Source organism: Oryza glaberrima, chromosome 6 (genome assembly GCF_000147395.1).
Source record: "Oryza glaberrima chromosome 6, OglaRS2, whole genome shotgun sequence".
Lineage (NCBI taxonomy): Eukaryota > Viridiplantae > Streptophyta > Magnoliopsida > Poales > Poaceae > Oryza > Oryza glaberrima.
The window spans coordinates 27,243,008-27,258,833 of record NC_068331.1 but is presented as its reverse complement, the minus strand read 5'-3'; the positions used below and the strand labels follow the sequence as shown (position 1 = coordinate 27,258,833).

At 43.3% G+C, this 15,826-nt stretch overlaps 3 protein-coding genes and 1 pseudogene across 4 annotated transcripts; 3 read left to right on the top strand and 1 right to left on the bottom strand.

Annotated features, from left to right (window-relative positions):
- Window positions 1-2,187: 2,187 nt before the first annotated feature.
- LOC127777060 (uncharacterized) lies at window positions 2,188-3,408 on the top strand (annotated as a pseudogene).
- Window positions 3,409-4,321: 913 nt separating this feature from the next.
- Window positions 4,322-5,577, top strand: LOC127777059 (putative EG45-like domain containing protein 1). The gene is given in 5 exon segments (XM_052303567.1): window positions 4,322-4,366; window positions 4,944-5,049; window positions 5,182-5,292; window positions 5,295-5,451; window positions 5,574-5,577. Coding segments are annotated over 5 exon segments (423 nt in total).
- Window positions 5,578-6,845: 1,268 nt separating this feature from the next.
- LOC127776409 (putative EG45-like domain containing protein 1) lies at window positions 6,846-8,329 on the top strand. Its single transcript, XM_052302766.1, has 3 exons — window positions 6,846-7,000; window positions 7,575-7,851; window positions 7,949-8,329. The coding sequence occupies exons 1-3, from the start codon at window positions 6,898-6,900 to the stop codon at window positions 7,953-7,955; spliced, it is 387 nt and encodes a 128-aa protein (XP_052158726.1). The 5' UTR covers window positions 6,846-6,897; the 3' UTR covers window positions 7,956-8,329.
- Window positions 8,330-8,729: 400 nt separating this feature from the next.
- Window positions 8,730-15,503, bottom strand: LOC127776408 (uncharacterized). Of its 2 annotated transcripts, none has more exons than XM_052302764.1 (16): window positions 15,388-15,503; window positions 15,142-15,304; window positions 13,799-13,903; window positions 13,636-13,707; window positions 13,489-13,560; window positions 13,173-13,409; window positions 12,721-12,831; window positions 12,516-12,629; window positions 12,066-12,167; window positions 11,134-11,202; window positions 10,887-10,993; window positions 10,399-10,482; window positions 10,215-10,311; window positions 9,973-10,092; window positions 9,592-9,776; window positions 8,730-9,376 (listed from the first exon to the last, which is right to left on the bottom strand). In XM_052302764.1, exons 2-16 carry the CDS (start codon window positions 15,244-15,246, stop codon window positions 9,088-9,090), a joined length of 1,869 nt encoding a protein of 622 aa, XP_052158724.1. In that variant the 5' UTR covers window positions 15,247-15,304; window positions 15,388-15,503; the 3' UTR covers window positions 8,730-9,087. The 2 variants fall into 2 exon arrangements, with proteins under 2 accessions (XP_052158724.1, XP_052158725.1); XM_052302765.1 differs by having other exon boundaries at window positions 15,142-15,312; window positions 15,388-15,494.
- Between the last annotated feature and the right edge of the window lie 323 nt (window positions 15,504-15,826).

Here is a 15,826-nt window from a genome sequence, read left to right as displayed (position 1 = left end):
ACTTTGAACATGCAAGCGAAAGCAGAACAAGATGGAGCGCTCTTCTTCCAAGCCGGTCATTGCGCTCGTGCTGCTCGTCGTATGCATCGTCAGCTGTTTCGAGGTTGTCACTGCCCAGTACGACGGTTCTTCCAGCAACGGCGCAGCGGCGACGGGCCCCATGGCCGCCGGTGGGAACTGCTCACTTGTTGTTGCTGCCGCTGTGCTCGCCATCGCAGTGTTTGTCTGGAACTGAAACATTGAGATGGAAACGCTGCGACCGCCTGATGCGTGCGCTGCGGCTGTCGCCGTGCTGGGCGCGGGAGGCGGAGGAGAAGCTGGCGGCAGCAGGGGCGAGCAACGGCTGTCTCCCCGTGGACGGCCGCGTCGTCGCCGCCAACGAGAAGGTTCGTCGTCGCCGCCGGGTGGTTGTTGGTGTTGCTGACGCGGGATGTGGCCTCCATGGAACGGCCGCAGCCAGCCGCCGTCGCGGCGCTGCTCTCCTCCTCTCCCGCCTCACCCGGTGACCTCCTCTCCAGCCGCCGGCCGGCTTGCCCAGAGAAGAGGAGAGTGAGAGAGAGGAGGAAGGAGATAGATGACGTGGCATCCTAACTCATGGGTCCCACGCTGACTCAGCCACCACGTAGGACAAAATCGGGGTCAACACCTCCGAAGCTGATTAGTTAAGGGACGGCCGATATCTGGTTTTGCGGTCGGGGACGATTTTGTAACTCGATGACAAGTTGAGGGACCTTCGGTGTACTTTTCCCTTGCGAAGACATTAAAAATGGAACAAATCTAGCCCAAAACAGGTAACAAAATGGGCTCTTTCGTTTTCCATCGGTATAAGTCTATTTGCATCCCTCATCTTTTGCCCTTGATTAAGTCGCATCCCCAACCACAAAACCGGGTATAACACCTTCCATAATTTTTTAAAACCAGTGCAAATGGACTCCTTGGGTGGTTTTGAAAGCAGTTTTACTGACGTGACATGCATGATCTCTCCTCAGTCGTCATTGTCGACCCTAATGTCAGTCGGGTCCACGGCGAGATTGTATTCCGCACCAAGGACATCAAGCTCGCCATCCTCCACCCATGGCGCTACTCAATCGCCTCCCCACGCGTAGTTGCTCGCCGTTTCTCTTCCTTTGCAACTTTGCCGCCGCAAACGACGCCGGTGTGTTATCCCGTTAGGAACCTCGTTGGTGCTAGGGAGGGGAACTACCGCTGCATTGCCAAGATCCTCTCCCGTGGTCACAATTCATGCTCGTCGTCGCGGCGACACGAGAGAAATAGAAGAGAGGAAGAAGGAGAAGGAAGTTGATAAGTGGGTCCTACCTTTTTCTTTTATCATTGTCATTTATATGTAGGATCCACTTCTCTTTTCACTTCTTTAATGACTAGGCTACCATGTCAGTACACTTAAACTAAGTCAACCTACCACGTTAGCAAAATTACTTTCCAAACCACCTAAGGTGTCAATTTGCACTGTTTTTTAAATTGTGGGAGGTGTTATAAGCGGTTTTGTGGTTGAGGAATGCGATTTAACTAAGAGCAAGAGATGAGGGAGACAAAATAGACCTATTCATTTTCCATCTCAGACACTGCGAACAAGGCATGAATAATGATCGAGCCGACCATAAAGCAAGGTCACATATACTTGTTCATTCGTTGAGAAGGGCTGAAGACGGCAAGGGAACAGCCAACACGTTTCACGTGGAAAATAGAAATAGCAAATCTGACCGATCGCTCGTCCCTCGCTCGCGCGCGATCGCCCAATAGCCTTTTTCTTCGCTGTCGCGGCGCCCTGGCACGTCATGAGAGTCGTGACGCGCATAGCTGCTTCAAACACCGGTACTGGCACCCAAAAACCGGTATTTTTCCTTCATGTTTAAAATCGAGCATCACTCGTTTGACCTTAATTACTGGTCTGTGGACTTGCATGGCTGGTTAATTAGGCCCTGTGCAGCGTGCAACTTGGACATGGTGTAGTCCGTGTCCGCGCTGGAGTTCTTTTCCGTTTAGTGTACGGGCCGGGGTGAGAGCCTGAGAGCTCTGTACCGAATCCAGTTCGGTTTTGGTAAAATAGGTACTAGTAAGTACAACATGTATTCGGAAAACAATAGACGTGCACCCTATAAATAAGGTGTGCAGTTGTTGGTCTTTCACGTACTCCAGCGTGAGGAGGTAAATTAGGACTCGCCCATCATGGCTGGAAAGAAGAGGCAGAACAAAAGAAATGGAAAAGTGTCAAAGCCACAAGCGGAGCCTAAGAAAGTCACTGAGAAACAGGAGGATCTGATCAGCATGCTCCCCGATGACATCCACCTGCACATCCTATCCATGTGCCCCTATCACGACGCCGTGCGCACTGCCGCGGTTTCACGGAGGTGGCAACATCTCCACACCCGGCTTCCAAACGTTCGGTTTCGTATGTCGGTACTTGGCAACTTTGCATCTCTAGGCGAGTCGAGCGAACCGCGCGTGCAGAGCATGGAGCGCATGCTTCGCCAACGCTGTCACGACGACGGTGGCCTGCACGACACCATCGAGACGCTCCACATTGGTTACCGGAAGGACGTCCCGTTCGAGTGCCGGTACGCGAACGAGTTCGTCGCGCTGGCCAACGCGTCGAGGCTAGAGCTGCACGTCCAGTGCAAGAGGGGACTCCCTGACGAGGACGCTGGCGAGTGGTCGCTCGAGCTGCCGCCGGCGACCACCGAGCTTGAGCTAGGCCTGTACTGGTACGCGGTGAGGCCGCCACGCGTGCGTGGCCCCGGCGTCACCTCCCTCCGGTGGCTTGCGTTGGACGGCCTGACGGTGCTGCGCCCGAGCGATTTCCTCTCTACCGTCGTCTTCCCTTCGCTGGAGGAGCTGCACATCGTCGACTGCACGCTCCCGGCCAGCATCGACATCACGTCCGACACCATGCCGCGGCTCAAGCTCCTCCGCATCACCGACGTCACCGTGATGAGCGCCACCACCAAGGCCGGGATCGCCGTCCTCGCCGACGAGCTGAGGGAGATCCGCGTGTCGTGCCGCTGACCGACCGAGCCCATGTCGTCGTCCAGCCCTGCCGCCTACCACCTGCTCCCGCGGTTCCGTGCCCTCTTCACCCGGTACTCGTGCTTCCGCGTGCGCGCGCCCAAGCTGCGCGTGTTCGAGTGGAGATGCTGCTTCGCCGACGAGGTCTGTGTGGAGAGCGTCGGCCGTCTCACGGACGTCGCGGTGGAGCTCGCCGCCGGCCGGCTGCCGAGGCTGTCTGACGAGGAGAGCGACAAGCTAATGAAAGGCATCCTTCGTGGACTCATGACTGGACTGCAGCCGCCCAGCTGGAGTTCTATTCAGAGAAAATGCATCAAGCGAGATGAAAGGTGGCTTAGCTTTGAGATCTCAAGTGCTCCAAAGTATTATGTAAATGATTATTGAATAATTCAAACTTCTATATTTCTGTTAAAAATATGGTATGCCATATTCTTTTTTGGAAATTGCTAAAAAATGTCGCAAGTTTTTTTTATAATTTGGCAAAAAACTTTTAAATGTAGCTATATTAATTATAGTTATAGTGTAACTACAATGGTAGACATTGTAACTATATTATAATCTCTATATAAATTAGATATAAATAAAGTTGCATATATTATTTTAATACTTATATAAAATTATATTATAGTTATAGTATAGTTATAGTGGAACTATATTACAATTGTACTTTAGAGATTTGAAAGTTTTTCCCCATAAAAAAATAGCGGCAATTTTTTAGATAATCTCTTTTTTGTTACCTTATTCCAGACACTTTTTTCATGTGTGATTGCTACATCTCGTTTCTTTTAGATGTAAGGTTTTTTATATTTCTTCTATTTCCTTTTTTAAGTAGGTCATCAATTATTTTTTATCTCACTTTTATTATATTGTATGGATTAGAAAAATTGCATATGCAAATATTTTAAATTTTACAATATAAATATAATATAATTTACAGCGTAAACAATTATATGTTTTTTTTTTGGAGTTGTGTGCGATTGGGGAAGGGAGAGATAGGTGTGCATTTATGGTGTACCTTCTGCTTAGGCATTTTACAACGATTTAATGACCCGGAGATTGTATTTGGATATAGTACATAAAAATAGTTGGGAATATTCAAGGATTATGATCGAGTATTGATGAGAAAATTTTTTTATTATTATTGTGCTCACTAAAATGTAACACCTGTCAGTCTTTCAAACTAAAAAAAGCTCCCAAATGGGACTACTCAATTTCAACGAATCTTACGTAATGTGTAGTCAATTTTAGTAGTCTTTAGAATTGTAACAAATGCAACATTGAGGAGATAAAGCCGTCCATGTTGGAAAAAAGTAGAACTGTCCGAGAGTTTAACGGCTTCATCGTTTGCTCTTCTCTTATAAGTCGTAGATAAGACATTTTAAAACTTAATTTTAAGTTGATTTTGATGTTTTTATCGTAGTTTATTTTTCAACATATATTAACTTACAAATCGGTAGAAACAGATATATAAAATTTTATGTACATTTTATCATTAACAAATGTCAGTCTTATATTCGATCGTATGAGAAATTATAAGACTCGTCATTATGTTGCTAAATCAACGTAGTAAGTTTAGTCTCTTTATCATGCTGATCCTCTATCCACACCAGGACAATTTTTCCACTTTTTTTGTTTTTTTCTCTAAACAAATCACACATTTTAATATGTCTCCCAGGATAAGATAAAGTGATGTATATATCCACATTAGCGTAAGGTCGGATTTAATTTGGTACCTCTTAACTCCCTTTATTTACTACTCCAGAGACAGGTTTAGTATCTCTTATTCTCCTATAAATTCTTCTGTCCGACTGTCCGTATTGGAACAAATTTGTTACCGTCAAAGATTTTTCGTCCCGACAAGAACTGAAGTTGCAACCTGCAATAATCTTGCCTTTGTCAAATCAAAACACCACAAGTAGTCAATAGCAAAGATCGCATTCCTGCTCGCTGCCGCTCTGCTCCTCGGCCTCGTGTCAGTGTCGCAAGCCATCCAAGGCACCGCGACCTTCTACACCACTTACAACCGTACACCACTTCAGTCTTAAGCTTTACCTCGAATACATCTTCACATTTCGCATTTCCGAAGCTCCAAATTCACCTCTAATTTTCGTGAGATCTAACATTCGTTTTGCCGACATCTTGCTTAATTTTTGGCAGCGTCGGCGTGCTACGGGAACCAGGACAACGGGAGGATGATCGCGGCGGCGAGCGACGGGCTGTGGGCCGGCGGCAAGATCTGCGGGACGATGTTCACGGTGCGGTGCGTCGGGCAACCAACGCCGTGCCCAACCCGTGCCGCGGCGGCGCCATCACCGTCAAGATCGTCGACCGCTGCCCCGGCTGCACCGCCACCCTCGACCTCTCCAGGGAGGCCTTCGCCGCCATCGCCAACCCCGTCGCCGGCAAGGTCCTCATCGACTACCAACAGTACGTACCATACTCTGCATATATACATATAAATACTCGTCTCAGTCGTGTGTAATGTATAAAATATACAATGTTTATTTTTCACTCACTAGGTGTTGTTTTTGCAATTTTGCATGCTCTAGATGAAGAAATGATCATCTGAGAGTCGTAGGTCTCATGATTCACTGCTTAGGTGGACTTGGCACATATGTACATACAGAATCGAAATTCAATAAAAAGAAATGATTTATGAAGTGAACGAATTCCTGCTTCAAAACCACTACGGTTTCCTATGAAAAAAACAAGAACCAGATATTCTCTAAAAATGAATAAGTCTATTTTGTTTTCCTTGACTCTTAATCCTGATTGAATCGCCCCCTCAATCACAATACTCGGTGTAACGTCTTCCCTATCTTTGAAAACCCGGTGCAAATCGAGTCCACGGTATGAATTCATCCCGTCACAGCCCAATTGAGCCCACGAGAAGGCGAGAAGCAGCGGACCATTTTGTCCCTCCTATTGATGTTCGGCCCAATCTGCACCGTTCGCTGGGACTCGAAGTTGATCGGTCCGTTCATTGCTGTACTTTGTTTTTCCCTTGCGCCGGGCGCGTCTGGCGCTGCCGTGCTGGCCGCTGCGTTCTCCGGCGATGTTGACGCAAGAACACGCGGCGGCAAACTCCGTAGGATCTCCGGCAAGTTGCGAAGCGCCCACACGGTGTCCTCGTCATCGCTAATCGCTATAGCGTAGAGGAGTCCATGGCGTCATGGATGTTCATCCGGTTTGCTCCTCATCCGCATTTTCTTCGTGTTCATCCCAGTAGCTCTGCCACTAATTAGTAATTAATACATTTTTGAAGAAATCAGGCACAATGTTGAAGAAACTTGGCACATTTTTCCATTGCATAAACCGATGAACGTAACTGAAGGAATAATATTTTTCCTGGTTACAGATCAGCTTCCAGATGAGGATAGCGAACTTGCTGAATTTTCCAGTGGATTCAACCCTTTATTTTTTTTCCAACAGTTCAAAAAATTACGCAAATTGCCTATAATAGGTCGGTATATAGATAGGCGCTAGTTTGTCAACATTATGGCGGCGTATTGAGCTTCTGGACTGGAAATTTGGCTATTTCCAGATACACAATGTTGTGCGGTTCATTTTTCTCTTCTGACTAAAACAAATGGTTGTAGTATGTTCTGCCGGTAAAGTCTCTTTCTATCTCTCTCAAGATTAACCTTAAGACACACAGGACTAAAAATTTTCCAAGTTTGTTGCCTACGGACTGGACGGAATGCAAGTCTGAACTTTCCATGCATCAGGCACGATTTTCCACGGCCCAGAGTACGTACCAGGCTAGCAGCTGTTCTATAAATCAACCTCGTAGCTAGCAATGGAGAACTCATCACTTCAGCTTCTTGCTCATCCAATCCTACACGAGAACCTGTGTCTGATCTAGCGGCGGCCATGGCTAGAGTTGGCATCCTGCTCGCTGCAGCTCTGCTCCTGGGCCTCGTCTCGGCGTCGCAGGCCATCGAAGGGACCGCCACCTTCTACACCGTTTACACCCGTACATCTCCAAACTGCTCCTTGATTCTGAATGATGTGTTTGGTTTGTTGTCGGAAAAAAAGAACTTGCCAATAATACCAAATTTTGATAGGAGAAAAGCTCTCGCCAAATTCTGATGAGAGTTTTCGGATTGCAGAGTGCCCAAATTACTAAAATTTGCTAGGGCCATGAACTTATGATGGTAATAATAATGTGTTTGGTTTCTGCTTGTAAAATTTTGATAATGCCAAAATTTAGTAAAGATGAAAATAACATAAACCAAACATGTGGTGGTGTTTGTCTGTTTGAGATAGATTAAGATAAAGATGATATTAGCGCACACAAACGATAAATCTATTAGCGCATGAATAATTGAGTTTCAATTATTACAAACTTAAAAATAGATCTATTTAATAGTTTAGTTTTTGTAAGGAACTTACCGTTTAGCGGTTTGAAAAACATGTCAATAGAAACCGAGATAAAATTTATACATCTTAAAGGAGAAAAGAATGGGGCCATTGGACATTTGGACAGTCTTCTACTATTCCATTGCTGGAACATATTTTCTGTAGTAACTTGTGCTGTTGCGGTGCAGCGTCGGCGTGCTACGGGTTCCAGGACCAGGGGACGATGATCGCGGCGGCGAGCGACGGGCTGTGGGACGGCGGGCGGGCGTGCGGGAGGATGTACACGGTGCGTTGCGTCAGGGGCACCAACGCCGTGCCCAACCCCTGCAACGGCGGCACGGTCACCGTCAAGATCGTCGACCGCTGCCCGTCGCCGGGTTGCACCTCCACCCTCGACCTCTCCAGGGAGGCCTTCGCCGCCATCGGCAACCTCGACGCCGGCAGGATCGTCATCGACTACAACCAGTACGCTTTTATATGCATCTATATTGTATTTTCGTGCTTTCTTATGTGTTTCGCTAGCTGACTCGCTCTCCGTGTCCGTGTGATGGTGGCTTTGCAGGGTCTGAATGGTTTACGCTTCACAGGTTCAGGAATGCGTCGATCTGTATAAATAAGCTCGTCACATTTGCAGCGAGTACAAGTGTCGAGAATAAAGCGTGATGCTGTCTTGTACATAAAAACCAGAGCATTATATATAGGCCTTTATCAATTGAATAAGGTGATGGTCAGATTCACTGGCTGAGCTGAGAACTTTGAGATTACGTGAACAGACCTTGTTGCCTAGTATTTGTATGGTGCAATTAAACAGTATTGAACCAGTTGTGATACTTGACAGGACAAACTGCGTTGCCTATTTGTATGGTAAAATTAAACAGTCCTATTGAACAAGTTGACACGTTTATTTGTATGGTGAAATTAAACGGTACTACTCCATACTCATAAAATAAAATAAAAGAAGTCGTTTAGGACAATGTTTAAGTCAAACATTGGGATATAAATCATAAATAACTCTCAAGTTGTTGAGTTTGAAAATGTAAAAATTATATGTATAGATTTATCTTGCAAAATACTTTCATAAAAGTATACATATATCACTTTTTAATAAATATTTTTATAGAAATAAGAAGTTAAAGTTGTGTTTTGATCTAAGACCGTGTCGCTGTTCTAAACGACTTCTTTTACGAGTATGGAGGGAGTATTGAACAACTCGGCACTTGAGATATTTGTATGGTGAAATTTAAACAGTATTGAACAAGTTGACACTTCACAGACGAATGGACGATATAGGAATTCGTCAAGTGTCAACGCATATTCAGGAAACAGCACCGACCAACCAAATCTAGTATCAAAGTTAGACAGCTGCTGTTCCGATATAAAAAATATTGGTAAATCGTTCTACATCAAAACAGGCGTCTTTTACATACCAGAAGGCTACCTGCTAGTCTATAGTCACAACCACTCCCGCTTCGTTTTTAATAACACATCTGTACTTCACATTTCATCCCAACAACTAACCTATTTGGGCTGGATACATCGCAAAAGATGGGTCGTTCGACCCTTCTACCAGCTATGAAGTAAAGCTCCAATTCTATCCGATACTTGTACCCTTATACAAGCTGGATCCTAATGCACTCCCAGCATACGGCTGTTTCTTTTGTGAAGTGAACAAGTTGGCGGCGGCGATGATCTTTGGACCCATTATGATGGGGGGCTTACTGATGGTCTGATCCTCGCAGGCATGGTAAGGCCAGTGTCACTATTTGCCATAATTTGATGAAAGAAAGAGCGGTTCGGCGTTATGGACATCTTGTTCATGGAGTATTCCAAGTCATCATCACTGTTGAGATCTATCTCAACATGATCATCTAAACTGCCGACATTCATTTCAGGTGCATCGAGGTCCACTAGCTCATCATCAACATCACTGTTATAATTGTTGTATGTCGTCTTGACCATGGACCAGTACTCAAAATTTGGACGCATATATCTGCAGGGTAATCAGACAGAACAGAGCATTAGTATAAATGTATAATATGTAATAATGTGGACAGCTCACAATTATATATTCAACAAGACTCTTTTTTAAAATGCATTTAAGGTTTGCTAGAGAGACTTTTAACCCACATAAAGCACAAAAAAAAAAGGTAAGCAGCACTGGAGAATTGCTACCAAAAGAGTTTATTGGATATTAGTGATGCACACCTGTCGGATTCTTTTAGCAGATAAGGATCAAATGGGAAGAACATGTCAAGTCTATTCATTCCTCCAAAAGTTTTGGACAAATCAGATTCAAGCGCATCTTCAAATTCTGAATGGACAGATGCATTGAACAACCTGGCAGCCTTGGCCTGCCTCAGGAACTCATCAACTATCGATGGCAAGCAAACCTAAAATATCAAATAGCCATGTGAGTTCTCAAAGGTAACTAATAGTAAACAATTAAGATTTATGGACTTAAAGAACACAGCAGTCAAACACACAAACAGCTACTAATGGGGATATGTAGTGAAAATAACAAAAAGAGATGATTATAATGGCCAAAAAGGAAATCTAGAAGGGGCAGACAATTGGTGCTGTACAAACCTTTAAAGGTTCCAGTGGGTGTGTCAAGATATATCCAAATGGCATGTTAAAAAGCTGTGCCTTAAGATTTGGGTAGTCCATAATAGATCTTAAGCGAAAGCACAGGATGTACATGACTGCCTGCAGATGTAAGAAAGATGGCAGCAACACGTTTAGAGAGCATACAGAATCAAAATGAAGACAAGTGACTAACCATACCTCTCCTGCTTAGCTAAATGCAATATGTGTGCGACAAAACTAACCTGACAGCTTGCGTAAAATATTTGATGATTTATAGGCTTGGTTGTTATCCTTATGTTGTTCTGGAGGTCACAATAGTCAACACACCAGTCCACTAACCTGCCAAAAGAAGTACAAAGATATTCAAATACCAAACCATATTACTCAAGACATATATGGATGCAGACACTACAGCGTAACAACCACCTTTTGAGTATACCAACCACCGTATCAGCAGAAATGAACCTTGCCCGAGACAGATAGCTTCCAACATATGAAACTGCAGACATTCTGCACTTAAATAACAAAGTGATTACTGGCTGTTCATTACTGTATAAGTTATTACCAGAATCAAATATACAGTCTACAGCAATCCCCTCGATAAACAGTTACAACCAAAGTTGGCAGGAGCCCAGGCCAATAAATATACACTTTCTGCCAAACTAAGCAAGAATTTTTCAGCAAAAAGGTGTGCCCTATGACAGGTGGATCAAAAAGCTAAGTTTTGTGCTCCAAAGATCTGGTTGCAACTAAAATTTCAGCCACAAAAATGACCACCTCACCAAACATGCAAAAGGTGAAGCTTGTTCTAAGTAATCACTCAGCACCCAATGCCAGCTATGATCACAAGTTCACAAGACAAAGAAATACAAGGTATGCACGTTAGCTGTATGCATGATATGGGAAAAAAATACCTAGAAATTGAATCCTCTTCCTTTTTAATAAAGATATCAGAGAGGAAGAGAGCGAATTCAAGGCCACAGATTTCAGGATCCAGTGAGCAGGCATAAAACATGATAAACTGCAAATTTACAGCAGAAGAATCAGATAACAAGAACGAAGCAGAGAGCGATGGAATAAATATATAATGCTGAATAGCACATGGTGCACTCACAAAATTATAGTGAATCTAGTTAACACAAAAAAAAGGTTAATCTTAACCTGTGCAAATTTGGATTTGTGCACCCTTAGCACAGATGCTCGAAAGATAGTCTTCAGAATGTCAAACTCCTGTCCAGTTCAAACCAAACTATGAAGAACCAACAGACAACAATACAGGGTAAAATAGTTCATTTATCTGTATATACTTCAGAAAGAAATGGTACTGGTTGTGAGTCTGCAGCCACCACATCTATGTTGCATTTGTAATGAAGTGCGGAAAATATTACAATCAATATTGCACAGCAGATCTATTATATTCTTATTTGTTTGTCTTCTAAAGTTAATTTAATACGGAAAGGTGCCAGTGACCAAATTCCGGAGTATATATGCAATTATCAGTTAATTTCACAATTAGTGTGTTCAAAGTGTAGACACTATTGAATCTTCCTTGTGGAGAAAAAAAAGGAAGGATATATTGGTGCAAAAAATCACATTTATTTATTTTCAACTCAGGCCCAATAGGATTCTTTTCTTTATATAGTAAGGACAACATACTTTAGGTGTCAAATAATTTCATTTTAGCATCAAAATACCAGTTTTAGGAGAATTATCTCATGATTCATGAACTTCATTCAATAATTACAAGACATGAAACACCTCTGGATCCCAGAAACAAAACTCCTTCAGAAATGCATCACAGAAGTTATATCTCATCCTATAAAGTCTAGAGCAGGACAGTAAGCAGGAGTAATAAGTGACTTATAAGTCTGCCAACAATATGTACAGGACCAACGCAACGCCACGTACTGGGCAACAAGTATAAGATATTAGAAAAAATGTACACATAACAGATAGATGCAACTGATACTCGCGTGTTTCTACACTAAACAGTTTTTAGCCATTATTACCTAGTTTAACATCCATAATCATATTATCGAACTTGCTATACTTAAGAAAGTTTTTAAAACATAAGTATTGACTATCTGTTTCACCTGGGGTAAGCGACCATGTTCTTTACATGACTTGAGGTGCTCACAAAAAACAACCATTAAACTGTCAAGCTTTTCAGCACAAGCATTTCCTCCAAAAAGGGCCTGACCAACAAAGTGAGTCTCTAGTTATTCTCAGTTAAGCAAGAAAGCGACAAATTTGCTGCATGTTTGCTATGGAAACTAAAATAATTACTACTTCTGTCCCAGAATATAAGGATTTTTGGAGTTAGTCATGGGTATTAAGAAAGTAGGTGGAAATAAATGGGGAAGGTTGTGATTGGTTGAGAAGAGGAGGCGATAGGCGGAAAATTTGAATGGTGGAAGGTTGTGATTGGTAGAGAAGAGAATGCAGGGGGAGAAGTTATATTTTGGGACAATTTTTGAATGCTAAAAGTTGTTATATTTTGGAACGGAGTGAGTAGTTAGCAATCCTAAATATGACGCACTAACCTTTGTTCCTTCTTGTCCAAGGCTGTCCTCATCCTCACCCAAATCTTCAAGCTCCATATCAAATATACCTTTGTTATGTTCATCTTGGAGTATATCTTCCCAAGTTATGTTAACCTACATAGCTCATAAATCAACCAATAAGAACCATCTAGTTACAGGACAGTCTACCCAGCCTTGATAAAAGAGAGGTAAAATAGGGGCATACATCCAATTCAGTCAGTAGATCCACAACTTTCGCCAGCAATAGTGCTCCAATGAGGTCGCCCATCCTATCATTATCAAGACCCAACATGCACTCAACAAACGAAACCATCTTCTGCATTAGACATTATTAGACGGTAAGAGCAGTTGTTTGATGAAATGATAGCTTAGATTCTAGCATAGACTATCATCACAAAGATATTGGGCAAACGAGCGCCCAATGTCAACTCCCACTAGATATAGAAGCAGAAATTAACAGAAAAATATAATTGCATGATATAATAAGGATGTTGCAGCTTTGGGATTTAATACAGCAAAAAAAAACATGTTGGGTTCAAAAACAGACACTTTTTAACATGTGCGTACTGTTTTTCCAAGTAAAGATCCACAAGTAAGGAAAACCAGAATATATCACATCATAATCACTACAATAAATGGTACAAAGTTCACACTTACAGCTTTGTTGTCAAATAACTTCGGCATACTCCTATCTATTATATCCTTTAACATCCTTGGTGCTAAGGGTACAGTATCAGAGATCATTCTCAAACTCTCATGCAACTGAGAATAGATTTCCTTCTTCCTTGCAAGCCATCTCGGTTGGCCGATGAAAGCAGTAAGTGATCCAGGTGGAGTGAAGTTGTTCACAAGCATCTGCAAACACTCTCTTAAGAACTGATCTGCCACTGCAGCCTGGATGGTAAATCGATTGATCAGAAGCTTATATACAGATCATCCAGGGCAATGTGCATGTGGTTGTAGAAAATAATACCAATCTGGTGATTAATGACAAAAGAGCATCCCTTGTATCGCTGTTCAAGTACCAGATAGACATCGTAAATATCTGAAAAATAGTGCCTTCAGTAAGATCCAGTTGATTCAGCAAAAGACATAAAGTGTGTACTCAGTATCACATTACATTGTTCAAAAGAGCATGATGGTACATGATATCTATCTTGGACACTGCTTCTGATAGTGCTTTCAAAGTTGTCTGGAAAAGCAGGAAATACATGCATTTATCATATGAGTTGCTTCATAAGCATGCGAAGGATAGGAAAGTGAAACTAATGTTAAGCACTTACCACTAGCAAAGCCTCGTCATCGTAACTCCTTTTCTTTGAAGAGTCTACAATACTTAGCAAGCTATCATACTCTTCTTTGTCCCTTAGATCAACTTGAAAAGGATCCTGAATGAAAGGCAGGACATTAAGAGCATTTTTTAAAGAACCCGTAAAAAGTACTATGTCCTAATAAACCCTTGTTGAATGTGTTCCCTTAGTATGAATTCAAGCTGACAAAGGAGCTACTCAATCAGAACACTAGTAAAGGTTGGGATCAAGGCCTCAAAACCAAAAAGGAATATACACGGTACAAATTATCCAAAAATAATTGATGTGTTTGGGATTGTAACCAAAAGGGCCTGTTAAATGACACTCCAGATAAGTTACTGCAGCAATAAAGCGCATGGAAAATTACTTTCTAAAAATGGTCATGCAGGACCGCAATAAAACCATTTGTGAATTGTGAGCCTGAAAGAACATGTAAAATCCGGAAGCTACTTACAGTAGCAGTTTCCGTAAGAATAAAAAGGATGCACCTTGCTATCTTAACACCCACAATTTGGCATCCAATAAATATCTCCATAGGCAACAGTCACCTTTGTATTTCCCTAACTCCGCATGGTTCATGCATCTGCCGCATTTCATCACATCTTCAAAACACCCTTGGATTTCAAACTTGAAAGCAGTACTAGGTAACTCACTGCACGCCCCCATTTTGTCTGAAGAAATGTATTATCCATAGCATGAGTGGCCGTATTTTTTATTTGGATTGTGAAACAACACAAAGAGGTATGATTTTGGTTTGAGAAAAAAAATGCTATCCTAGAATTAGCATTATAAGTGAATGCATTCGTTGCTCAGACTGCAAACTTACACAAAGAGAGCTCTTAGTATTTAACATATGGGCACACACTGCTAGCTCCGTCGTCTGACTTCAATACATGGCAAATAACATAGAAGATGAAAGCTGCGTGTCACATTACAGTTTTATTTTATTTTTTTTGCTTTGTATATGGCAATATGGTCTGTCGAATTGTCGTCCACAGAAACAACTTGGAAAAGGTGAACTAGTTTTACTATATCAACTTGTCTACCGGCATCCCTCCACAGATTGAACTATCAGGTATCAAAATCAAAGGACAAAATAAAACAAAAAAACGGAGCTTCGGAATGCTAATTTACAAGGGAATGCAATCCAAAGCAGGACTAACCACTTGAGACCGAACACAACTCTAAATTCTACCCATGGAGCTATCAAAAAACTAATGTCTGAGCCATCGTACGACTGATTCGAAAGCTGATCATGGTACCCCCATCCCCCCACATAAAAACTGAGCAGAGGAGCAAGGAGCTCAATCCCATACCATCCGCACGGACTGGAGCACGTGCTCGACGAACCGGAACGCCTGGGAGTCGCTGATGTCCTCCTCCGCCACCTCCATGTCGTCGCGCCGCAGCTCCGCCCCCATCGCCAGCCGACCCGACACCTTACCTCCCTTGGAGAATAATCTCGCGCTTGAAGAAAACCTACCAAACTGAATCGGAATCAGCACCAGGTAGGGCGGTGGCCTCACGAGCCTAGAGGCGGAAAGGGATGGGGGATTCCTCACCGGCTCGTCGGGAGGAGGGAGGCGGCGGCGTGGAGGCGGTGGGCGGCGAGGAGGCGGCCCTAGCTAGGGTTTTTGCGGGAGTGGAGGAAGGAGAGAGGAAGCGGGCGAGCAGGGGAGACGCGGGATTTATCCGACCCGAACCAGACTGACACGTGGCGCCGGGTGCGGGTTCTTCTTCTGCTCACGCACCCGCTTGGCCGCTTGCCAATTTCGCGGCCCAAGTTCTGATGGGCCTGCACATCACATCATTGAGGCCCGTGTAGGGCCCATCTGTAGATAGTAGGTCAGTTGGGCCAATTAGTGGGCCTGTACTGTGTAGGGCCATTTTGTTTATAATGTGTTAATGTGCCGGTTTGCAACAAAACGAACTCCATCTCCAAAATTGGCAGTAGAGCATCCTATTTTTATTTCAATAAGACAAGGAGATTATGGTATAAAG

Excerpts from the sequence above, each read along its gene's own strand:
- LOC127776409 (XM_052302766.1), top strand. The coding sequence starts at position 6,898 with ATGGCTAGAGTTGGCATCCTGCTCGCTGCAGCTCTGCTCCTGGGCCTC. Across the intron at positions 7,001-7,574 it reads CTTCTACACCGTTTACACCC|CGTCGGCGTGCTACGGGTTC; the intron begins GTACATCTCCAA and ends GTTGCGGTGCAG.
- LOC127776408 (XM_052302764.1), bottom strand. The coding sequence starts at position 15,246 with ATGGGGGCGGAGCTGCGGCGCGACGACATGGAGGTGGCGGAGGAGGAC. Across the intron at positions 13,410-13,488 it reads TGTCATTAATCACCAGATTG|GCTGCAGTGGCAGATCAGTT; the intron begins GTATTATTTTCT and ends TTTACCATCCAG. Across the intron at positions 9,377-9,591 it reads CTGCTAAAAGAATCCGACAG|ATATATGCGTCCAAATTTTG; the intron begins GTGTGCATCACT and ends ATTACCCTGCAG.